The sequence below is a fragment of the Micromys minutus genome, assembly GCF_963924665.1.
Source record: "Micromys minutus genome assembly, chromosome: 10".
Taxonomy (NCBI): Eukaryota; Metazoa; Chordata; class Mammalia; order Rodentia; family Muridae; genus Micromys; species Micromys minutus.
The window spans coordinates 66471526-66497078 of record NC_137979.1 but is presented as its reverse complement, the minus strand read 5'-3'; the positions used below and the strand labels follow the sequence as shown (position 1 = coordinate 66497078).

Sequence of the window (25553 nt, the reverse complement as noted above, 5' to 3'; positions counted from 1 at the left end):
AGGTAAAAGCAGGTTCCTGATACCAACAGTATGAATTGTTTGTTTTTTCCTTGTTTGTTTTGTTTTTTGTTTTGCTTAGTTTTTTTTTAAAGGATTGTTTCTTTGGAGACACTATCTTAGCAGGTAGACCAGGGTATTCTCCTGAGTGCTGAGATAACAACATATGCTGCTATATCCAGCCAAAAGGAAATGTATCTACTGAAAGGCATTTACCCAAGCAGATACACAGCCACAAGTACGTGAAAAGATGCTCAAAGTCATTGTCACTGAGGCAAAATGCATCAACATGCTCCTCCACACCCACCAGATTGGGTATAAAGGTTGCTTCTTTTTTCCAGAAGGAACCAACTGTGGCACGCCACTACTAGAGATGTAAGACAGCACTGTGGTATGAGAAGTAGTTGGGTGGACAGAGGGCTGTCCTGCAGTCTGGTATGTACCAAAAGGGACAAGGGAGAAACTGCCACTCGACCAATGCTGCTGTAGAAATGTCCACAGCAAAAATACTTATGACAGCCAAGAGAAGGAAACAACCCAAACCTGTACTCAATCTTTAATGGAGTTCTGAAACATGGGTGAGCTTTGGATTCACTGTATTCAGTGAAAGAAACAAGATCCAAAAGTTCTAACTTACTGACTCAGAGACAGAAAGCAAACTAGCAGTTGTCAGTGTTGGGAGAAATGTGATTGTAACTAGGATAGAACGAGAGAGAAGCAATGGCTGTGCAACCCTACAGATACCACGTGTCACTGACTCAGATGGTCTGGAAGACAGTCCTATCAGTAAAGGAGAGCCTTGTAAGAGTGAGGAGACCTGAGTTCAATCCCCAGAACCCCATGTTTAAAAAAAGAAAAAAGAAAAATGGCCAGACATAGTGGTATGTGCTGTAATCCCAGTGCTGAGGAGATGAAAACAGACAGAAAGCTGGGGAACTATTGGACAGCCATACCACTCTGCTAGGGAAGCTCCAGACCAATTAGAAACCCTGTCTCAAAAAAGCAAGGTGGAAAGCTGACTCGGTGGTTAAAAACACCTACGACTCTTGAACAAGACTCAAGTTCAGTTCCCAGCACCCATGCTGGGTGGGGATCCAACACCCTCTTCTGGGCCTCCACAGGTACCTATACACATATACACAACTTAAAAATAAAATCTTTAAAAAAAAAAGGTGAAAGTGCTCAAGGAATGACACCTGAGATAGTCCTGTGGCCTCCTCACACCAGTGTTTATACACAAGTTCATGCACACACATGAGCATTCACACATATATACACAAAGAACAATTTTGTAGAACATGATATGAACTGTTTAAATAAAAGATGAAATGTCCAGGCTTGGTGGCACACACCTTAAATCCCAGCACTCAGGAGTAGGAGCGGTGGAGCTCTGAGTTTGAGGCTAGCCTGGTCTACACAGTTAGGGAAGGAAGCAGTGAAAGGCATTCTATGGGGAAAGAGAAGAGGAAGCAGATCAAAAGGAATGCTTTGGAAAAGTAAGAGACACTCACTGCGACAAACTGAAATGATGGGCTTGGACACAGTCACACAGAGAGAATACCTTGAAGACAACGTTTGGTGACAATATGACACAACAGACACAGATGTTCCGCTCTGAAGAGGCCAGTCAGGAAGAAGAGTTGAGGATATTACTCTCCTATTTCTTATGGAGATGTTATGTATAGCATGAGGAGAAAAAGGGAAATCTTCATGTCAGTTTTTAACTTTACCTGTCCCTGTTCAGTTTAACTACCTTCTGTGTATAACTGTGAGCAAAGTATACGTGCCCAGGAGATCTAATTCCTGAGCTACACCTGGAACAAGTCCCAAGCAGGGCCCGAAAACAAGGCCCCAGAGCTGCAGTGCTGGCCTGGGAGAACAGACAGGTGAGGAAAACTGTGGGAATCCTCAAGACTTGGCCCAAGTTCACAAACCCAAACTGAGTTTCCCAATCAAAGACAAAGCAAGCCGCTGCGCAGAGAGTTTCAGGTTTCCCTTTAGACACAGAGCATCGGCGCCAACCAACACCAGGAGGGACGGGAAGAACCAGGGACTGTTTATACAAACACAAACAAAAAGCCTTTCACCCTCAATCATTCACCCTGAAGGCTCTTGAAGAGCCGCAGGAACCTGGTTCCACACAGCTCAGAGGCAAAAGAGCCAGGAGAACATGTGCCTTATACAGGCTGCCCCCAGGCCACATTCTGTGCAGCCAGGCCTCCCATCACAGGGCACCACTCAGTGCGACACACTTACCCTCATGGGCCTTTGTACTCAACAAATTGAAATGTCAGTGATGGTGTCACACATCTGAGCCATCGGGTTCCCTAAGCTCTGCATTCACCCTCTCAGGAGAACACAGGAACAATAACATGTTCTCAAACACTTTGGTCCTACCTCACTAGAACTGCCCAACTAATCCAACGTGAGGTAACAGTAAATAAAGCCCACTGACAGTCTCAGTTTTGTTTAAAATAAGGAACCATATATACTATCTACCAGGCATGTTCAAGCAACAGTCCAGGGGTACCCATGACCACGGAGAGTGGGAGAACGATAAATGCAGCCCTAGCCCTATGTAAAATTGTAAAACTACTTAAAACATTGAGGATTTTGTTGTTTTTGGTTTGGTTTGGGTTTTTTTTTGGGGGGGTGGGGGGTTCTTTGGTACTTTGTACTGTTTTTGGCAATTCAACTGCAGGTTCTCAAGCATGCACTCTGTAGACAAGAATTTTGTGTTCCAATGTCAAAAGGTTGAACAGACCTGAGTCCTAAAGTCTGTGTGGCAGCAGTAAGGACTCCACTGACATGTCCACCTTCTTGCTTTGTGACAGGTAAGGACCCCTAAGGCTGTGGGATGGGACATAGGCCTCACTGGCCAGTAATCAGTGATCACAGCCCACATCTGGCCAATCGTGGAGAGGTTCTAGGCAGCAAGAGCACAGAGGGAGTAAGGTGAATCATCCCAATCTCGGCCAGATGCACTACTGGGCCTACAGAAGCTCTAAACAGCTCTGTCTAACTGAATAGCAACACTTGCCCCCTGGGCTACAGCTCTGTCTACAGGTCTGTCCTGTGGCTTTAAGCAAAACAAGAGCAATGCCTAGGGCCAAACCCAAGTCTAGGAAAATGTCCAGACCACTAGGAACAGAGCTTTCCACAGTCCAGTCGGGACTTACCTCAACACAAATGGAATAGAAGGGAGGCTTGGGAAGCAGACGAAGGCATGCTGGGACAGGGCCATCCATCACCTCAGAGCTAGCTCAAAACCAGGATTACTAGGGGCTCCGCAAAATAATTTGTTTCCTTGGATAGTCTCTCACTATTACAATCTTAACTGGAAAAAAAAATTCTGATTAAGAGACCCTAAAATTACCCTCTTCAATGGGAAAGAAGCCATAGAGGCAAGACTAAAGTCAGGCTCCTAAGACCTGGGACAGGCCCTGGGCCTTCTGCTATGCCACTTAAAAAGCTCAGAGTACACGCCTACCACAAACCCCAGAACCACATGCACTCCTCAGGAATCTGGAACTGGGCAGGATGGAGCTGCAACTGTCCTTCTCCTGTCACCCATGGACCCAGTCATGTGACCGACATAGAGAGCTAAGTTCAGGGAAGACCAGAGTAGACAGCCTCACAGTGAACTGCCTAGAACTGCCTGCCCCTGGGACATTACAGCACACTGGGAAGCTGAAACCAAACTTGTGGCATCACTACAACAATTTCCATTTCCTTTTTACTTTCCAGATCCTCACAAAAGGAGCACAAAAAATTACAGGAAAAATCACCTTATGACTAGTTGTAAGGAGGTCGGAAATATAAGTAACTTCCCTTCCTTCTTCAAAGACATTTGTTGAGAGAGGCTGTTGTGTGAAAGTCTGTGCTGACCCTATTCCCTATTGCACAGCCCTACACTACGTGGCAGGAGACTGTTAGCTTACCCAAGGCAGGTAAAAAAGATGCTGAAGGGATAGGAAGGGAACTGAGAGCCAAGCCATGCTGTGGAGGAGTACCCAGGCTACCCTAACCATACTGCTTTCCCTGCAGGAAGGCAAGTCACAGGTGGCTCCAGCAGGGACCCAGGATGCTATTGAGCAGATTCACAGCATTACCTAAACCCAAAAGCACCTGTCTCATCCAGTGGGGATACTGCTGTCCAGAGGTGCCAGTTGCCCCAGACACCCACTCTACATCCCAGCTTATCTCCCATGTCACATGATGAAATTGTTACCTACCAGACTAGGTTCCTGGGTCAAGTTACTTAACCCCTCTGTGCTCATTTAACTCCTATAAAACAGGTGTTCAGCAGTTCCTGTGACTACAGGGAATGATGCAAGTAGCACTCAGCACAAGGACCCACATGGAAGATGCTCAGGAAATACCAACTGCCACTCCCAGTCCTCTCCCCTAAGACTTTACTTACTTCTCAGAAACTTAATCAAGACATCTAGGTCATACAGAGGACTAAGGGTTCAGACTTCACTAAGGGCAAAAGAAAGACCTCCTCCTCCTTTTTTAAAAAAAAATTCATTCATTCATTCATTCGTTCATTCATTCATTTAAATACATCTGTAGGTGTTTTGCCTGTATGTGCATGCCTGGTGCCTTCAGAGGCCAGAAGAGGGCATCAGATGCTCTGGGACAGTAACTATCATTTCAAGCCACCATGTAAATGCTAGAAATTGAATCTAGGTCCTCTGATTCAGCAGCCAGTGTTTTTGATACTAAGCTATCTCTCCAGCCCCATCCTTCACTTTCTAAGGCCTAAGCAAAGAGGTCAAAGAAGACAGGAAACATAGCAACAGAAAGAACCAGTAGGAGGCTACAAGCACATGAACCTTCAGTGAGGGACCAAAGAAGAGGCACTGCTGCTCCCAGACTGACACACCAGAACCCATTAAAAGCCCAAGGTCTTGGCTATTATCAACTCTGAGAGTTCTTTCAACCAGCATCAGTAAAGAAGCCTGGCTCTGCAGCAGACAGCATTGAATCCCTACATAGAGTCCCCAAGCCCTCCTATCCTGTGAGAAACTCATTGAAATATTCAGAGCAGTTAGAACAAGGTATCAAAGCAGGGCCACTCAAACCCCACGGAAACCAGAGATCCTGACTATGGAATATATGCTTCATGGAAATGCTAGAAGATACAGTTAAGGAAACTGAGACTATTAGGAGAAAGAAGAAGAGACTACGTACACTCTCAGAAAGATAGAGATTGCCCTTAATCAAAATCTAGAGCACATGGATACCATCAGGTCACAGATGCCAGGCCATGTAGGGAAATGGTGGCAAGGCTGGGCCCCAAAACAGGGAATGCTCACTAAATGCCACTCTTCAGATCAGGACACCTGCTGCATGAGGACTCTCCTTCAAAGAAAGCACTGTAAAGTAACATTAAACCAATATGTGTAGTCAAGTGTTTAGGGGTTAGTGCAGCACTGTCCAAGTTGACTATGAAATACAGAAAAGAAGATACAGAGGAGGTTAGAGAGAAGAAGAAAGGAAATGTAGAAGCTATGATGCAGCAAAAATAGGACTGGCCCAAGAGAGAGGACAGCAAGGATTCAAGGAGTTCAGTCCCCACACAGGGAGGAGGGACAGCCAGACACCAAGAGGATGTGGGAGGTAACACAGAGGCAGAAGAGTAATGGGGGTGGGGGATGTCAGTTAAAAACACCTGAAATCTGGATTGCAAATTAGAATCAAGGAGTAAAAATACTCAGCAAAAGGTGAGTAAGAGCAGAGGTAAAGGTAAGACATTCATTCAGCAAGTTCCTGCCAACCTTCCTAGAAGCCAGCCACGCCAACTGCTCCAGAAAAGAGGTGCATCATAAAGGGCACTAAGATCATTCTCAGCCTTGCCTCTTATTTGGCTCTCTTCAAGTCCTGAGATGTCCAAAGCCTATCATCTTCTGTGGAGTGCCCTGAAGTGGCAGAGTAGCTAGGGGACTTCACAATTCTGGGGAGCCTCAGTAAACACCCACAGAGTAGAACCCAGGAACCCTGTACAGAGGACCTCACTGGTGAATGTCTTAAAACAGAATGTAAGGTAACTTGCTACTCAGCTAGAGATGTGAGAAATCCTAGGGAACTGCTGTTCTTATAAGACTGTGCATGCATTCGGTTTTGACTCTTCAGAGAAATGAGACAAAGTAACTGAATTAAGTTTTAAAGATTTAAACATAAAGGTGAAGCCAAGTAAAATCTTAAGTCTTAAATGGGTGCTGGGAGGGTACCAGTGCCCCAACCCTAGGGAGCCTCTCCTGTGTTTCAGTGTTCTGGCCCTTGCCAGCAGCTTCAGGTATGACCAAGAGCCTAGCCAACTATCACACTGTCCTTTCCCTGTCCCCAAACTGACATCACATTCCAGTCTTCACTTCAGCAAGACTCAGAGCAAAAAAGTAAACGGGGGGGGGGGGCATAAAATGGCTCCAAAATTAAAAATCTAAATTATTGCTTAAAGGGGGGTGTGTGAATGTGAACACACTGCCTACGCCCAAATGACAGACAGCACATGTCAGCTCCACAACCAGTACAGGCCCTGGGCATGTTCTGGCAGGTCCCTGTGACAAGGCAGCAAGGTTAGCATCCTCTTTGCCACCCTAGTTCTCCCGGTGACCTCAACAAAAATCCTTGAAAAGGGGGGGATTCTCCCGGTGACCTCAACAAAAATCCTTGAAAAGGGGGGGAAAACAAAACAAAACACAAAGGTGGTCAGAGGCTCCTCTGGACCTCACTGCAAAAACTGTTGTTTTCTTTGGTAACGTGTATTTCTCAGCTTCTAGGTGCAGATGCTCCAGAATACTGAGGCGAAGCTCCACACCTGAATCTTTAATGAATGTCAAATCTTGTGAGAGAAGTACATCAGCACTATTCTACATTCAGGGATCCTGACTCCTCTGCAACTGGGCAGCCCTCACAGGACCCCCACACAGCGAACCTAGAGTCCTATGGGGCACCTGGAGTGGCACAGGACTCTCTGGGTCCCTGCTCAGTGAGGCTACGTGGAGCTCAGTGGGTGCAAACACTTGAATTGTAGCTGCAGGCGGAGGAATATCAGGTGCATCTCTACGCCCTGAGGGCTCAACTCCTACACTTAAATCCCTCCCACTGGAACAGCCGGCTCCAGTTTCACCGAGCCAGCGAGCCAGCCAGCGTGAGAACAGATCCTGCTCCTCAGCCCTCAGCACCTTGCACAGGAGGACGGCTCCACATCCCAGCACAGCCCACCTTTGGTAAGTGCTTACAATTTCTTCAAGTTTTCTTTCAGAATTGCTCTGTAATGTGACTTGCGGAATCTGAGTAGATCGGCTGCTCTTCCCTGCTCTCTCTATTCCCTAAGGATTACTTAGAAGCCGGCAGGTGCATCTCGGGGATGCAGACCACAATTACAGAACCTAATGGGGTTGATACATTATTCTAAGAATGTGGGCAAGCTTATTTAGAAAAAAAACTTCCTGTCTTCTATAAAACTTATTTTAAAAACAAAAGATGAATTTATACTATTGCTTAATCGTTCCCTACTTTTCAAAGAAATTACAATAAATTTTGACCTGAAAGAGGCAAAAATAACATATGTATATAGAGATAAAACTGCAACTGCTTGGTTTCATTTCTAGTTTAGTATCTAAAACTTTTCAAGTTTAAAATAACTGCTGCTTTGACAAAAACCTTTCAAACACAAGAAACCAACAGAGTTTTAAGTTTTTGTTTGGTTGTTAAGGTTATACATGTGCGGGGGCTGGGGGCAAAAATCTGTATAAAAATAATTACTGACCGAATAATCAGCCAAATCTGACCAAATCAGATTTCATTTAAGCAGAAACACCTACATTTGCTACCCTAGTGTTTGCTGAGTGTTAGCAAAGGCTCTCTGATATTATAAACTGCTCTGTTAAATAAAAACAGGAGGCAAGGCGAGCTCTGGTGCAGTGACGGTCGAGAAGCTGTGCACACTGTGAGCCAACACAACAGAACTCATTTGTTCTGGATCCTTCCTTCCAAACACACTCTAGAAAACTGCTTTCTTCTAAGGTTATGGCCGTCCTAAGTTCACCTTCATCTTAAAGAACAGAAAGTTTGGGAGGGAGTGGAGGCCAGGTACTGCCTCAAATGAACTAAAACTCACAAATCTTGTTCTTGCGACACCCCAGTGGGTAGACGACAGTGGCGTGCCCTTGAGTGGTGCAATAACGCCACATCACAGTGCTGTAATTATAGCATGCCCTTCACGACGTTCCACCTGCGAGGCTCTGTGCCAGACAGCTGGACACCACCAGGAGGAATATTACAGCACTGTCTTCATTTGCAGGTCAAGTCACAGGACAAACATAGCTGCCTAGCCTGTCACATCGCTGTCCTATAAATCAAAGCTATAATTACCTCCATTGTGTCCTATCAGAATTCTTTTAAATTATTCTTTCTCTTGTCTGATTTCTAAGTGCAAGCCTCTTAGAAACTTTTAAAACATGCCAGCCACTCACTGCTGCCTTGACACCAGCAGCTACATTACATGTCCACACTCAGGGACTGCTCAAGTTTAGTGCTTTAAAGACAAACAGAACCCTGTGGCCAATCGAAACTACACAGTGCTCACTGTGTGTGGGCAGTATCCCGGATGGCACACTGTGGGCAGGAAGAAGGCGCTCTCAGCCCGGGGCCCTTTCTGAATGCAAAGTCAAGTAGTCGAATATAAGAGATACTGAAGTCTCAAATCATACAGCTGATGTATGTCAGAAGAAAATGGGACACATCTTAGAAATCTTAAGCTGGATACTGCACGACAGAGAAGGGCCTGGGGCCAAGGTGGTCTGGGGAGGCACAACTGAGAACAGGGCTTCCCAAAGGAAAACAGAAAATAGCTCTCTACCAAAAGCCCTTGACCCAGGCTGGGGTCTGTGGAGCCAGGCAAAATTCCTCTGGAGTTGTTTCAGCATTAGACATGCTAACGCTACAGTTGTCAGACAGCCATAGTTCCACATAGAGCCTTCCAGAGAGGTATTCCCGAAGTAGTTACAGGCCCGCCCACCCCCCAAAAAAGGGAAAGCAACATGCTCTTCTTATGCCTTTAGGAAAAGCTTCACCTTTAAATACAAATCCAAACTTACTGTAAACAGTCAAAGTTCTTGGCTTTCCTGTTTTGGCAACAATGTACACTTTTGGGAATATTTAACACCAGCAGCTGCCAGACAGTACAAAGTCCAGCAGGTATAAACTGACCAAACAGGACTTACTATAAGCCTCCGTGCCCACAGACATATGTGCCTGGCTGCGGTCATGGCTGTGGGTTAGTTTCTTCATAAGTCATAAACCTCACTTGGTTAGGACAGATAACTCACAGGCTGACATCATCATTAAAAAGCTTACAAAAGCATCAATTTTATCCCACTTACTTCTCTAACACAGTAGTTTTATAGGTGAGTTACGCCCGCCTTACACCTGCCTCCAAGCAGTGAGCTCTCTGCTTTAATTAGCAATTGTGAAATCCTGAGGGGTCAGTTTATCCAAAGTTACTGAAACAATTATAGCCAAGCCTGTTTCTATGTCCATTCCCTTTCAGTTTTAATAAACTCAGGAAATGGTCTCACTCTAGACGCTCACGTAAGAGCCACTGCTGTTTATCCCACCCTGCCTGCTCACTGCCCTGGGTATTAGCAGCCAAAAAATAAGGCAAAGGCTAAAACCAAAACTTCAGGTAGCATCACACACACAGAGAGAGTAATAATTATTTTCTCAGTTATTCTTTAGGACACGTATTGGGATCTGTAAACTACCGTCTCTTGTAAGACAAGAAAACCTTACCATGACAATGTACTTATTTAACCACTGTAGATGTTCAACATTTAACCACAGTGGTATGCTTACTTCTGCCCAAAACCATCAGTAACATTTACTACAGTTGCTTCTCTAAAGGCCCATCATTACTTCCTTACATCCTCAGGGGCTCTTCTGGCCTGTCCAGTACACTGCGTGCACTGTCCCATGTCTATCCCCAGGAACTGGGAAGCAGCTCACACTCAACAAATGTTTGCAACTGTCATCATTCTGATCATGATGCTCCCAGCTAGTGATGAAATCATCTCTCTCAGATCTGTGCCATGACATATCCTATAGAGCCATGGGAACCTGACTTGCAGAGGTTCTCACGCCTTCAGAATCAAGAGTGTAATGAGCATGCCAGCACAGGTCCCACTGACTTATCGAGCTGCCCTCATCAGCTAGTCAGACAAGGCTTCTCAGGTTCTCTGACACTGGCAGGGAAAATGCACTCCAGGTATAAGCTGTGCCCACAGAGAGTTTCTTTACGTTTTTCCTTTTAATAAGAAGGAAAAGTCACAAGGCTATTACTAAGTGTTAATATGATCAGCTTTGACATAGGACTCTGTCTTCACTTTAACTTCTACCTGCTTTGACAGCTCATTCTCCCATACTCCTCTCCCAGAAGAGCCTAGGACCCGAGCTTCCTCCCTGGCATGGGGCGCCTGCCATTCTTCTCTATAATCAGTGCTCACTCTCACTGCTCTGCACTCTCTGTGGGCTACTTTCAGGATCAGCTGAGCCACTGTTCTCCCAAACAACTACTTAACAGCCCTAACTCTAATGATGAGGTAGCTGGAGAAGGGCACTGTAGCTCTTTGTGGGCTTCTTGTTTTGAGACAAAAGTCCTACTAAACAGCACAGGCACACCTTCAACTTGAGAACTTGAGACCCTCTGCCTTAGTCTACCCTAAGTGATAGAACTGCTGGTACCACAGTGCCAGATAAAGCTTTCTTTTGTGTTTTACATATACACTTAAATAACATGAAGCACATAAGGAGAAATAGTGTCAGTTTTGGGTTAGGAAGTACACTATAAGACCTGGGTACAAGGGACACTACCTGGGTACAGCTGCTCTGGTCTCTTGAGAAGGTTTATATCCAAGGAAGAGAAGGGCAAATATGTGAGTTATTCCCAAACACTGGTGAGTGGCAGGACATAAAAGCCACTCGGGACTCAAAAATCACCCTAACAGCACTGCAAACTGAGCTGACCTAAGTGTAGCATTCACATTTGTATTGAGCCAACACAGACGCTACTCACTAGGGCTAAGTGGTAGAACATTTATCCAGTGATGAAGCTAAGGACCTTCACCACCACAACCCCAAAGGTACAATACTTGCTGATAAAACCTGCTTTTGTGGTTTTAGAAGCAGTAGAGTAAGTCCTATGTCTTAAATACTTTTAAATTTAAATATTCAAACGTATAATACAGCAGCAGCATAGCTAAACAGGGCCTTGGAGCACTCAGCTAAACAATGCCATAGCACATTCACTAAGTATCTGCTCCCACAGAGCATGCAGAGGGCTCTGGTTACAGAATCCTATCAGAAACCCCACACAAATAGACCAAGGGAAAGTCCAGATTGCAGGATACAGATTCCCAAAACTCAAAGGATCACCTTTAACACTATGCTCTCTTGGTCCCCAGGCAATACTTGCTGGTCAGACTTAATATCACAGGATGCTGGCAGCCAAGAGAACAGACTAGTAGGGATGCAGGTGTCACCTGCTTTCTAAAGATATTAGGTTCCTAGTCTGTCTTTAGTGTGACAGTGCAGACTCTGACCCTCTAGCCCTGTACCTGATACCAGTCTCTGTCTGCCTTCCCAGATATAGGTGCCAGACGGAAGGAACTTCCCTTGTTAGGTCCTCAGCACATGGAGCTGGCTTTAAATAAAGTACTAAGAGCAAGAAAGAAGACAGTACTCACCTCCTTCAAAGTCACCACATCCTGGTCAAAGAGGAGGCAGCCGTGACCACACACTGAGCAGACCAGAGTCCGAACACAAAGGATAATGAGCCTCCTAAAGGAACGGAAACCAAAAAAGCCACACTATATTCCACGGCCCCCAGGAAAGCCCTTCAAGTACAAATGCTTCCAGTGTCCTTTTACATGCAATGAGAAATCACATCTTTTCAATCACATGAAGTATGGTCTCTGTAAAAACTCCATTACTTTAGTGTCAGAGCAAGATCGTATTCCCAAGTGTCCCAAATCTAGCTCACTGGACCCTAAGCAGACCCACCAGCCAGAGCCGACCTCAAAGCCAGCCACTTCCAAGTCTCTCCTAAATGGACTCTCCAGCTTTGATCCAAAGTCTCAACAGGGCTCTGCAAAGGATGATGCCAAAGAGAACCTAGACATGCAGGCTCGGGGAGCCCACAAGGGTCCCCAGAAACCAGCCCTGCAGAAAGAAATGACACCGGAAGCCATTCTCAGCACCCAGGCTCCCCCTGACAGTGGGGTTAGACATTCAGCATTTGTTCCAGTTGGGGAGCACAGACTTAGGGGGCCAGAAGACACAGAGGCTCCTGAGATGCTGGCATTAACCACCTCTACCACCAAAGCCACCTCATTCCATGCCAAGTCTGCATTCCATACTCCTGCTTATCCCTGGAAATCTGGCTCCCCATTCCTCCCTCCTGAGTTTTCACATAAAATCCCATCTACAAAGGGGTTTGGTGCCATCTCGCCCTACATGCATCCTGCAATCCCGGAGTACCCCCATCCCTTCTACACAGAGCATGGACTGGCTGCCATCTATTCCCCCTACATCCTGAGCGGGAACACAACTGAGTGTGAGACCACTCTGCTGTCTGTCTATGGGGCCCAAGACCAAAGACACTTCCTGTCTCATCCTGGGCCAATCCCCAAGCACTTGAACACATCAACATATGACCATTACAGATTTTTCCAGCAATACCACTCTAACCTGCCAATCCCTTATGGATTTTACAGACCAGAGTCTACATTTCCCTCCTACAGTCTCAGGCTCCCATCTGTCACTGGCATCACACGAGATCAGAACTCTCGCTTGCTTGAAGATGCAGCCCTGGCTTACCCAGCCTCAAGTCCCTCAGAGTTAAACCTTTCAAATCCCCACAAAAAACACACAGAGTTTGAGAAGGAAAGTCCAGTTCCTGAGGCAAAAGATCCTTCTAAAGATGGGCAAAGGGATGCAGAAGAGGCCAAAATGAGCCCCCGAGCAGGAAGTGCTGCCACGGGCTCTCCAGGAAGGCCAAGCCCCACCAACTTTACCCAAACAAGCCAAACATGTGAAGGCCTGTGTGACCTCTCAAACAAAGCAGCCTCCTCAGGAACCCTGGAGCGACCTCAGCAGCCTGAGCAGAGCCCCACCACCTTCAAACCTATCCAGAGGAGCTCAGAAAGTCCTCACTCTCAGCCTCCTGCAAACAGAACAGAGTCTCCAAAAAGGTAAGAAATTTTCTTTTTCAAAATCTCCAGTGTAGTTTTGTTCAACACTGAGTTCACACATGTTCAGAATGCTTTACATAATCATGTTCTTAAGATTCCTTTTTTTTCCTTCTAGCCTTCAGGCCATGAACAGTGACCCTCTGGCCCAGACAGGGAGCAGCACCTCTTTCATCACAGAGGCCCCACCCTCCAGCCCAGAGGACCACTCCAGAACAGGCCCCCTCAACCTCTCCAAGAAGCTGGAGACAAACCCTGCAGCCACTTATGGACCACTGTATGCAAGCAATACCCAGGCAGACACTCTGCGCTTCTCAGAGCTGCAGGACCTGCCACTCAATCTGTCTGTAAAGGATCCCTGTAATTCCTGGGCTCCAAGGCCTGCTCTCCCTGGCCCACCACAAGGTACAGAATCTGCTGCTGCTCCAAAAACTGAGACAAAAGGTTCTGAAGAAAGAACAAGCCATGTGGAGACACAGCAAGACAAGGCCCACAGCAGGACAACCCCAGACGTACACACAGTAGACAGCAGTGATGAACAGAAGCAGACAGCAGCAGTAGCTCTCTGTCAGCTGGCAGCCTACAGTCCAGGGAATGTCCGAGTGGGCGATGAGGAAAGCACAGCCCAGGAACCCACCTGTCACGATGTGCCCACCCTCAGTTCTACAGAGAAGCAGGAGGCTCAGTGTGAGCTCAGACCCAAAGGACAAAAGAGGGCAAGTCAAAGGGATGCAGGAAAATCCCAGCAAGGAACTAAAAAACCAAAGCTGAACGACACCATACCAAGAGTGCTCACTCTACGCAAAAGAACCCGGGTATCCTGAAACCTCACGTGCACTCAGTGCTGTGGCTAAAGAGATGCTTTTCACGCTGTGTTCCAAGCAGCATCGTCACTTTTTTGCTTTTTGGAGGAGGTACCATCCTGCCACGTTGCTCCAGCTGGCATTAAACTTGTGATCTTCCTGCCTCGGCCTCCTAAGTGCTGGGCCACCCAGTATTCCCACGGTTTACTTTCACTTTTTATCAAGTCAGTTTTTATAAATACAGTTTTTCTTTTCTTCTCAAAAAGGACAAATGCTGTAATCTTGTTCAATTTTTTTGTAAACATTAAGATAAATATTAAAAGGTGTTTCTACTTCTGGTTGTAAAAAAAAAAAAAAAACCATCTGAATGGCTTATGCTCTCCAAGACTGATGAATTAAACTGGGATTTCTTGCTTGCGACACATCAGGGAAATAGAACTAGCTCAGCAGTTTGAGTAGACTCATAGAAAAGACCTTTCACAAGTACTATGTTTTCAAGACTAAAACTTTAATGTTTTACTGTTTTCCTATTAAATATAGTTATGTGTTTTGATGCCAGAAATATCTTCAGTTTAAGCATCAACTGTTACACGTAATAAGTATTGTGATTAGTTCTAATTGAACCATCCACAAACATCTAGAGGCTGATTTTATAAGTAATTTACCTCCATCATGGAAGTATACTGCTGGTAAAGGTATTATCGCCTTGTTCTATTTGCTTATGATGTCACAGCAAACTTTCTCACTTAGGCTCATGTTCCACTCCCTGAAATGATGTACATGTTAATTTTCCAATAAACTCCTGTGTGAACTTTGAGAACACATAAAGCAAAGATCAACATAAGCTCCATGGTGTTCTTTAGAGTGGTTCCACCTTAGTATTCAGCAAGAAGGCTGACAGCTGAGGCAGCAAGGAAACTAAGAACAGGCTTCTGGGATTCATAAATAAGTCAGTAGCTATAGAGCCCAGGCATGTAGTAATCCTCTCCCATGGGGCTTTTCAAAGACCATCTAGGAGTCCTGAGTCTCAGAGTGCCTGGAGGACATGGCCAGGAGCCCTGGCAGCTAATGATCCATGGGAAGAGCTCCACTCCTCTCTCTCCAACAGCCCTTCTACTACTTCTCCACAGAGGCAACCTTCCACTCCACATGCTAGAACCAAATGTAGGCACTGAGTGCAGAAATTCATGGTTCCTTTTTGAGAAATCCTTTGGCTCAGCCAGTAATTCCCAGCTCCCAGCCAGCCCCAACAGAGGGTACCCAGAGAAGCTGATCAATATTCTTTCTACCTTCAGATGATGTTAGAAATAAACACTTTGCAACCAGTTAAGTGCATATAAAGCTTCAAATACCCCACATAAAAGAGGGATGAGAGGTTTCTCACAACAGTTATGGAATACATAAGGCTAGAGCTGCAAACCATTTCTAACAGTGCGGCATGTTTCCCACTCATGGAAGCAGGAAAACCCTGTTAAATCTGACAAGTCAGGAGGAGCCCTTTCCATCCAAGGAGCTAGGAAAGGCCTGCAGGTCCATCCAAACCACCAAATGTATTAACCCAAACTTATTTTCTTATGAGAAAACACTAACAAAAACAATTATCTTACTTTCCAGACTGACTTTTTTTATGTTTGCCAAACATACACCAATATGTTTGGCAAACATCAAAAGCATGACCACCACCACCACCACTGCCCCACTCCCCAACAAATAAAGGCCTGAAGGAGAGGAATGATGAACCGAACACTATGGCCTGTGCTCATGACCCAAAGCCTGGCACTTACAAAGTCCTTCTGGCATGCTTAACCCACATAAGAACTCAGCCCTCCACTCAGGTCCCTAGACTCTGAAGAAGGACGATGGATGGCTCACCCGCTGCATACATCACCTTAAATGGCAAACAAGAACCTAGCCAGCTGCCACCCATGCCTTGATGAAGCATGAGAAACCTCTCTACCAAACAGGAGGTGCTCAGCCTGCATGGGCCTCAGATCAGAAACCTACCATGGGAAAATACCATCCTCCATAGACAGATGCTCCAAGGGTAACTTCAACAACATACTCATGGCAACTAGAGCAAGCATTCTATCTGCCTATAAAGCAAAAGGAATCTCTACAACTACATTAACACACACACACACACACACACACACACACACACACACACCTTAGTTGTTTTCCAAGTACTACCTCTCTACATTCACATTACAGACAAAACAAAAAACAAGCTTTCAAGATGAGTTAAACAGAACCACCATGTGACCTAGTAGTAATCCTAGTGCCTGCCAGACACACCATATAGACCTAAGACAAAAAGACTCTCACCCCTCTCCACAGCAGCCAGCAAATGGGACTGTGGGGAGAGTAAACACACTGCAGCATCACTCACTTACAAGAGGAGGACATTCTTACACATGCTATAATTGATAATGGGTCTTGAGATCATTGTATTCTATGAAATGGGTCAGCCACAAAATATTGGACACACTTTGTACTTACATGAAGACCTGAGAATGAAAAAAAACATAGGACTAGGAAGTGGATGGGTGTTATGTGGTATGGGAAACAGGTTATTTGAAACAATAGATGATTTAGAACCAGATGTATGAGATGGTTGCCCAACGGCATGAATGGAGCTGATGCCACCAAGTAGAATGCCTGGAAATGACAACAAACTTCTATGTTTTTAACATGAGGGTTTGTTTTTTTTTTTATGAAAATGTAATATACCAAAATCCACTGAATTACATTTTATATGTACAAACTGTAAGGTAGGTAAACTGTATCTCAAATTATATTTTAAAACAAAAACCAAAAACTCTTTTTAAATAATCCCAACAGTAGTCAACTGTGATTTGTTCTCTTCCCATATTACCTTTTACAAGGCAGAAAAGAACAGATAGATACAAAACACAGATAGACAATTCACCCAGCAGCAAAGTCAAAGACACCACAATATAATCTCCATTTTCTTACAAACCTGGGTGTCTGGCAGCTCAAAATGGCACAAATGCTAACACTAAACAGTGCAGCTCTGGACACTGGTCAACATGGCCCTGCCCAGGGACTTGTTTGCCTGGGATATGAAATGCCAGACATCCCACGTGTGTATTATCAGAGCCAGTGGAGATCTCCAGCCTTCCTGTCTCTTCTCCCCATCTCTCTCACAAACTCATAATAAAATTGTTGTATATTTAATTCTATATGGCATTTGCTACTTAAGAGGACCAAATAGATGTCATAACTCCATCCAAATATTCCTTGTTGAATGATGTCATGCAGTGAGGCAAACTGGAGTTCTGGGCTAAAGCGCTAAACTGGCCAAAACCGATAGGATCAACTTTTGCAGACCTCTGCATACTAATCAAACAGTTATGACAACCAGAGGAATGCTAGAGGAAGGAAGCTGCTTAGTTTGAGTGCTCACAGATACTCTATCATATTATGTCTGATGCTGAGATATGGGACAGACTGTAGTCACTGGGACAGTGGACACAATGGACCTCAGTATATCCTAAGAGCAACTGCCTGGTTGTGTGGAGGGGGATTTCTTCTGGAGGCGCCTATTAAAATATTCAAAATATTCTGTTTTCAACAAAAACAAAAAGTGTAAGTGAGGCAGGAAAAGAACAGGAAAGTATAATACAAACACAGGGGGGAAAAAACTCTGAAGCAGTCCAGACATATGGACTTAAAGACTTTTAAAATGCTCAAAGAAACCAAAGACCGTATCTGAACAAACTTGAAATGTCAACAAAAAGACAGAGTTCTACAACTGAAAAGTCAACTGTTGAAATGCAGGTTCTCTAGAGGGGTGTGATGACTGTCAACCTGACAGGGTCCATAATTACTTAGGAGACAAGTCTCTGGGTGTGTCTATGAGGGAGTTTCTAGATTGAGTTAACTAAGATAGAAACCCGTCCTAAATGTGGAATACACAATTCCATGAGCAAGAAGGCCAGACTAAAAGGGAAAAGTGAGCTAAGCACCAATACTGTCCTCTGCTTCCTAACTGTGGATGTGCCATGGCTGGCTGCCTGGCACCCCTGCTGGCACACCTTTCCCACCAAGATGCTCTACACTCCTAAGATGCCTGTGCCAAAACAAACCCTTCCTTCTTTTAACACTTTTGTCAGGTGTCTGGTCACAGTTCTAAGGAAAGGAACTAATACAGGAGCATCCAGTCAGATCTGCACAAGTAAAAGGCAAAAATCACTCAACGCAGAGACTGGAATCACCCAGTCTGAGGAGCAGGGACAAAGAAAAAGGAATAGAACCTAAGAGACAGAGGGACACAATGGAGCACAACTACACACCTAAAATTCAGATCCCAGACAGAGTGAGATGGGAGAATGCGGCAGGTAAATATGTAAGGAGGTGAAGGCCGAGCATATCAAAGTCTGAAGGAAAGATAGGACTCTACACACCCAAGAAGCTCATAGCAGACAAGCACAAAATCCTCCATTTGAGAAAAAACAACAAAAATGAGATAAAGGGTTTTAACCCAATATCCTAAAAGATAAAAATGTTTAATTTAAAACATAAAACTGAGGGGGAAAATATCAACCACAAAATTAGGAACGCAGATATACACTCTATCAGAATATTAGCACCAATCAAATATAACTACAGAGAAAATACAGCCAAAACCCTAGATAAGCCTTCCCAGGCTAATCAGGATGCCCTATGGAATATTCACAGTGCACATGGTTCAAAGAGCAACCCTGTCCCCAAGGAAACAAAAGGACTAAAACCAAGACCAATAAAGCATCGGGGTCACCTGAAATAAATGCTAAGTAGTCCTTATCTACCAAAGCAAAGATCAAAATACAAACTGAGGCACAATATGTGGAGGAATATGTATGAAAATGCTCCTGTGTGAACATGAAGATAACCTGGCAGAACTCTTTAAAAGATGACAAGCTGTTCATTCCTGAGACTCAGCTTGTATTCTGCAGATGTATTCTGATGTATTCTGCCATCTGTACAGCTGTGGTAAAGCTGACCTGACTTCCCCAAAGTCACTTCCTCCCTGACGTCAGCATGCACCCAGGAAGCACCCCATGTCCTCTGGGACAAAAAAGAATGTTCTGGCTATCAACATGCTCATCTATCTACACTTTATCCTCTCCTAGACCACATTTACCCAGGTTTCTTACCACAGATATGTGCTTTTCCTTTTCTTTCTTTTCTTAAGACACAGGGTCTCTGAAAAAGTTTGAGGCTGACCTCAAACTCACTGTAACCAAGAACAATCTTGAATCCCTGATTCTCTTGCCTCTAATTTCCAAAGGTTGGGATTGTAGTGTTCTTGCTTTCTGTCAATTTAGCAAAAATTGATACACAGGAGCTATGAAAAGAAGCAAGTGTTCAGCTGGGTACCCTCAGCTATGACCTTAAGCAAATAAGACCACTCTCAGAGGAATGGTGTGAGGCCTAAAGTAAAAACATAAAAGCATCCTTAAGATGCTTAGAGTTAGTATTACCATCTTCACAAAGGTTCCAGAGTCCCTGTCACCCTTGTCACGATGCTTTCCCCCATCAGGACACAGCACAGCCCCAGCACAAAGAGCAGCGTCAATGAGGTCCAGTTCACATGGGGGCAAAGCAGGGCAGAAGGACAACTCCCAACAGAAAGATCATGTGGACTAACTTAATCCACATCATGTTGTACAGTTTTAAACGGCAGCTTGATGCTTCTCACTTATGACACCAACAGCACCCTTCTCACTCCAGCTGGTGGATCAATGATGCTTCATACAAGCTAGTCCCACATAAGAAAACCTAAGAGAAGCAGCAGCACTAGGACAGGTTCCACAGCACAGCCACGTTGTAGAATCTCATTAACTAGGTTTCCACAGCTGAGCTGTCTGCAAAGATCTGCTCACCTCAGAAGATGGGCTAAACCAACACATGGGCCTTAATGTTCCAGGAAACCCTCCCAGTCTCCTCAAAGGCTATATCCAGTTCTTCCCAACAAACTGACTTTACCACATCTGCCACAATTCCTGACAAAGGAGGCGGGCCTAGCTATAAAGCTTAAAAGCTATAAAAGTTTCAGACTTCCTTCTTGGTCATCAGGGAAACACAAACCAATCCATGGTAAGATGACTGACATTCCACAACAAATACAATGGTAATTACTTTTATAAAAGATGGAAGACAAAAATAAATACTGATGAGGATGTGAGGAAAGTGGGGCCTCACACACAGCTGGTGGGAATGTAGAACGATGCAGCCATGTACCAGAGTCTGGCCCGTGGTAGTGTCTCTGACTCTGTTGCCCGTGTGTGGGACTCTTCCTCCTACTGGGTTGTCACATCCAGCCATGGTATGAGGCTGAGCCCAGTCTTATATCGATTGGGCTATGTTCAGTGGATACCCCTGGGAGGATCCTTCCTTCCTTCTTCCCTTTCTTTTTCTTTAAGGGAAACAGGAAGGGTTGACCTGGGAGAGAGGGGAAGTAGGAAGAGTGACTAGGAAGAGTGGAGGGAGGGAGAATCATTGATGTAAGTTATGAGAGAAGAATAAAAGTTTAAAAAGAGCTTGGCCTGTTTCTTAAACTGATCCACCATTTCCACTCCCAGCTCTACAGTCAAGACAAATGGTGACACATATCTGTGCTGGAACTCATACACAGATGTTTGCTACTGCATCACTCAAAAATTCAAAAGGTAGAAGCAACCACAATGGTTACTCCAGCTGATAAGACCACACAAGAAGCAGTACTTTCTTCCAGACATTGTAATCCCCATTGGCAGCAAAGAAATGTAGCAACACACAGTGACCATCAGAAAATCACAGAGTTCAGACACAAAAGAACAAACACCAGTCTGTTTAATGAAATGTCTGAAAAGGGCAAAACAGAACACCAACTAAAGGACCAAAGCGCCAGGGTAAGAATTGTTGCTCTGTGGTGCAGGATTTCAGCCTGAGGCAAAGAAACTGTTCTGAAGTTAAATTACATGCTATTGCACAACTCCAAATATGTCAGAGACCACTATAAACTCTAAGTGGGTAGACTGTACTATGTAAATTATTGCAAGAAAACTGTTTCATTTTTAAAGCAGAAAGGCTAAGTAGAATGTGGTTCTAGAAGTCCCTTATGTCCCAGTGCCTATTACTGACACTACAGCTGGGCATTAGTGAGATGCAACCACCAGATTCTAAACCAGCAGTTCTCAACCTGTGGGTTGTAATCCCTTTGTGGATTGAACAACCCTTTCACAGGGGTTACATATCAGATACTTACATTATAATTTATAACAGTAGCAAAAGCAGAGTTTTGAAGTAACAACAAAATTATTTTATGGCTGGGAGTTACCACAATTTGAGGAATTATATTAAAGTTAGGCAACATTAGAAGGTTGAAAACCACTGCTCTAGACAAAAGCCACACCCTGCACAATCTCTGAGGCACACTCTGTCCTCCTTTCCCTTCCACTCACAAGGCACCTTCAGCCAGTAACAAGGACGGTCCCAACACCCAGATGGTGGCACATGGCCATAGCCTTACTATTCTCTGACTATTCTCAGGACCTAACAGCTAACCTGGGTTCATACTATTTCTGTGCGTGCTACACTGTGCCCCTATCCTAAAGCTCAGCTGCCATTCTATGTCAACCATCAGGACAGTACAGCTTCAGGTGCTGTACTAGGTGACGTCACACTGGGTGATGGCAACCCTCAAGAGTGAAAGGCGGTTCTAAAGACAAGAAAACCAAGTATTACCCGCGTCCTTGACTCTCCAAATCAGCACACAGGATTTACACAGCATGCAGCTACAATAGGCTAAAGAGGTTAATTGGTACATTATAAAGGCTGGCATGAGAAAGAAGCCTGAGAAATATGCATATGCCATGATGCCCTTACACAGAAGCACTGGTGTCCATGGCTAGTCACACTGAGGAACCCCACCAAATTTCAGTAGTCCTGAGGATGCAGAGCCATGCATTTCGGTGACTTACCCTCTGAAAGTCTCGATGGCAGCAACAGGCCTCGTCTACCCAGCTCTGCCAGTGCCAGACATCCACCATGCCATGCTTTATCCGTCTCCTGGAAACTGAAACCAGAGTCCTAAAGTCAACTCCATGCTTAAAGACCACAATTTTGCAAGAAACACAATCATATTCTGGGTCCATGAGCTTTGCTAAAACTACGTTAATTCTTGGCTAGACAAATAAGACACTCTAACCCAATCTGAACATAACTGCCACATCAGTGTTCCTCTTTACAACACCTAATAATAACGAAAAGACTGCTCAATTCAAGACCAGTCCAGAAGATATGTTCTTCTAGCTGGGCTGCCTCATCTGGCCTCAATGGCAGAGGATGAACCTAGCCTCATAAAGACTCAAAGTGCCAGAGTGGGAGACCAGAGTTGGCCCCCATCCGCTCAAAGGAGAAGGGGAGATGGGATGAGGAAGGATGGGGGGGTGACTGGGAGGGAGGCAATGAACAGGATATAAAGTGAAAAAGTTAAAAAAAAAAAAAGACCAGACCAGACCCATTCAACCATCTACATCATCAAACCAAGTCACCTGCCTGAGATGGTGTTCTGCTTACAGGACCACAATGCTCCAGCCTCAGCCTGCTCCTATCAGACATTAGAGGACATTAATAGAAAAGAAACAGGTGGATGCCTTTAAATGGCACCCACTGCTACTTGAGTGCTCACATTCAACATTACAAAACAGTTAAAATAAAATGGTTTCTGTGCCTCTAATCCCCTGGGAAGAAAACTCAGGAAGGGAAGAAGTTTAAGCCTATACTGCTAAGATACAGGAGATTCCATTCAAAGAACGAGGGGGGAGGAAAGGAGAGAGGAAAGGAGAAAAAGAAAGAGCATTCAAATATCTTTTCAAAGCATGGAGGTGTCAGGTTTGGCTATGTTCCCAGGTTGACTGTAAACTTGTAGGCTCAAGTAATCCTACCTCAGCCTTCCAAGTAACCAGGACTACAAGACCCAGTTTTGCACCCAACTAAATTGGGTCTCACAAATAACATTTTATATTTAAAACCAATGTGCCTATATACTCAAAAGTTCTCCTCAGGGTGTGACCTATGGTTATTACAATGTGAGCAACTGTTCTCAGACTGGTCAGGGCTGCTCTGAGGTTTCTGTATCTTGTTGCCAACATAAACGTGGAAATGCACATCACAAAAAAGCAAATCAAATGACAGGCTTTTACCTATTCTGGCTGAATTCATTTGACAGTAAAGGAATGTGTAGGGAAATCATCACTAAACTGTAGCGCCAACAGCCACTTTGTACACAAACTATTAAGAGAGGAAGAAGTCACTACTGTATTCAAGATGGACAGCATGGGGCTTATGTCAGATACAGCTGGCCTCCCACTCACCACAGCTGGTCTGACTCACTCATAATTACAATTTGTTAAAGTGCCAGGTGTCTTAGCAGGTGTCTGCTCAGAGGTTATGTGATCACTTCAGATCTCCAAGGGTTTGTTTTATTAGCTGAGGCAGAGTCTCCTGTAGCCCAGGCTGGTCTCAAGCTCACTATGCTTACCATGTAGTTGAGGCTGGCCTTGAACTCTTGATTCTCCTACCTCTACCATTCAATCACTGGTATCAAATATTCATCTTTTTTTCCCCATTTCTAAATCTTTGTGTCTCTCAGAATTTCAAATGGAGAGAAATGCTTCCTCACACTTTTCATTAAGATTCATCATCATAGTGAACTTGATACAGTATCAACACAATGATGACTCAAATATATAATTCCTAAACTCTAAGAGTGTCACTATGGCTTCAGGCCGGTAAGCCTGGAAAGCTGCTATCACCACTACAGATTCATGTCTGATAAAACCCAGTTTTCCATTCAACAGGGGCATAGAAAGCAACTGTGGCCAAGTGCTAAGGGCAAGCCATTATCTCAAATCTAAGGATAGGCTTCCAAGCCTAGGGATCCAGAGAGAGAAAGCACATAATGTTGAGATGCAGTGAGTGAGCTGGAGGAAGAGGCTGGGAGACTCAGGCCTCTATACACACCCAATGTCCTGACGCTCCATCAGCATGTTTGATCCATGTTGGACTAAGGATTCAAAATAAGTAACACCTTTTCCTCTATCCAGAACACAGGCACAAAAACAGGATACACTTTTATATTTGCCATCTATTAAAACAGACCCATAAGAAGGTTAAACAAGCTAGGGTCCAACATTAAATCAAGACTACAAGCAAGGAGGAAAAAACAGTCTGGAGAAGCATACACACTAGAACCCTGCAGCACTCCAAAGAGAATGGGTTCAGGATGCCAGAGAAACTGGAGGCAAACATTGGGAGAGGAGGAGGTACCTGGATAAAAAGTTCTAAGTGACCAGAGGGAATGTGCAGAAACACTCTAAAGGAGGATGGAGTCCCAGCCCTTCCTCAATCTGCCAGCACAAAGCCCAGGGAAAGGATCACCAGCATATCCATCCCATTAGTTCCAGGGAGGATCTCCAGGCACAAGGTCTAAACAAATAAGGCATATGCCCTCCTCAACCCACGACTTCCAAAGCCCAGACAGAAAGAAACTATCACACCCATAGGGACAATCACTGGGAAAGAAATAAAACCAGTGTCCTCTGAGTCCACAACACCAGCCTACCCATACTCCATCATATACACACGCCATTTTCCCCATACACTCAGAATGTCCAGAAAGGCTAAACTTCGGTTCATTACAGTCCAACTCCAAATCCAGGTCTCGGTCACTCAAGAGTCTCAGTAGCCGCTGGGGCTAGCAGCAATGTGAGACATGTATCCAGAAAATTCCCTCATTTTAAGAAGTTTTGCCACTCACAGTACAGGCCTAAAACCTTCACTTGAAGATGAAGACCTACATTTGGGTTCAACACTGACTGCATCTCTAGATTTCTAAAGGTTTCAGATATGATATTGAAACAACATATCAGACAACTGAAATTGCAAGCTTAACTTAAGGAAAAATTAGGCTTTGGGGTTCTAATAAATAGCTCAATTGAAAGAATATATAATAATACACAAAATCAAAAGGTTGCAGGTTTGCCTTTGAGAGTGATGACCCACCTGAAACAGTCCAACACGGACCCCACCACATCATCTGCCAGCTCTCTGGGAAGCCTTCCAGCCATCCTACCAATTCTGAAAAGGAAAAGCAATAGTCCATCAGCTGTACATGACCACCCTGAGTATGTTTCCTATTAACCCAGAGTAGGGCAAGCCTCGAATATGGCCCAGCAGCCATGCCCAGAACAAGGCAGGAGATTCTGTGGGCATGTGAGGAGGGCACACTGTCACCTTCTGCACAGTAATCTGGACACTGAGCCCATCAGTAATAAAAGCCCCTGAGTACTACTAGATAGATGCTGCAGGCTCCAACCTTGGCCCTCACCTACCTAGACTGTCCCACTTCCACAGGATAGCCCAGGCCTTGCACAGAGAGAAGCCAGAGGCCTGAAGTCAGGCCCAAGAGAAGGATCCTTCCAGCCTGTCTCATTGTGCATGCATTAGTCTA

At 44.8% G+C, this 25553-nt stretch overlaps 2 protein-coding genes across 3 annotated transcripts in view; one reads left to right on the top strand and one right to left on the bottom strand.

The window, feature by feature from the left end:
• TBCD (tubulin folding cofactor D) overlaps positions 1-25553 on the bottom strand; it is a 149977-nt gene that overhangs the window by 85016 nt on the left and 39408 nt on the right. For both annotated transcript variants that reach the window (XR_013975193.1, XM_080923880.1), the window contains exons 12-13: positions 25106-25180; positions 22021-22115 (exon numbers count right to left, since the gene is read on the bottom strand). Coding sequence is in view for 1 of the 2 variants with exons in the window: in XM_080923880.1 (XP_080780006.1) it covers positions 22021-22115; positions 25106-25180 (170 nt within the window). In the remaining variant the exon portion in view is untranslated. The remainder of the gene's footprint in view (positions 1-22020; positions 22116-25105; positions 25181-25553) is intronic.
• ZNF750 (zinc finger protein 750) lies at positions 11833-14406 on the top strand (the record flags this gene model as incomplete). The annotated part of the gene is made up of 2 exons (XM_080923881.1): positions 11833-13253; positions 13369-14406. 2 exons carry the CDS (start codon positions 11833-11835, stop codon positions 14072-14074), a joined length of 2127 nt encoding a protein of 708 aa, XP_080780007.1. The 3' UTR covers positions 14075-14406.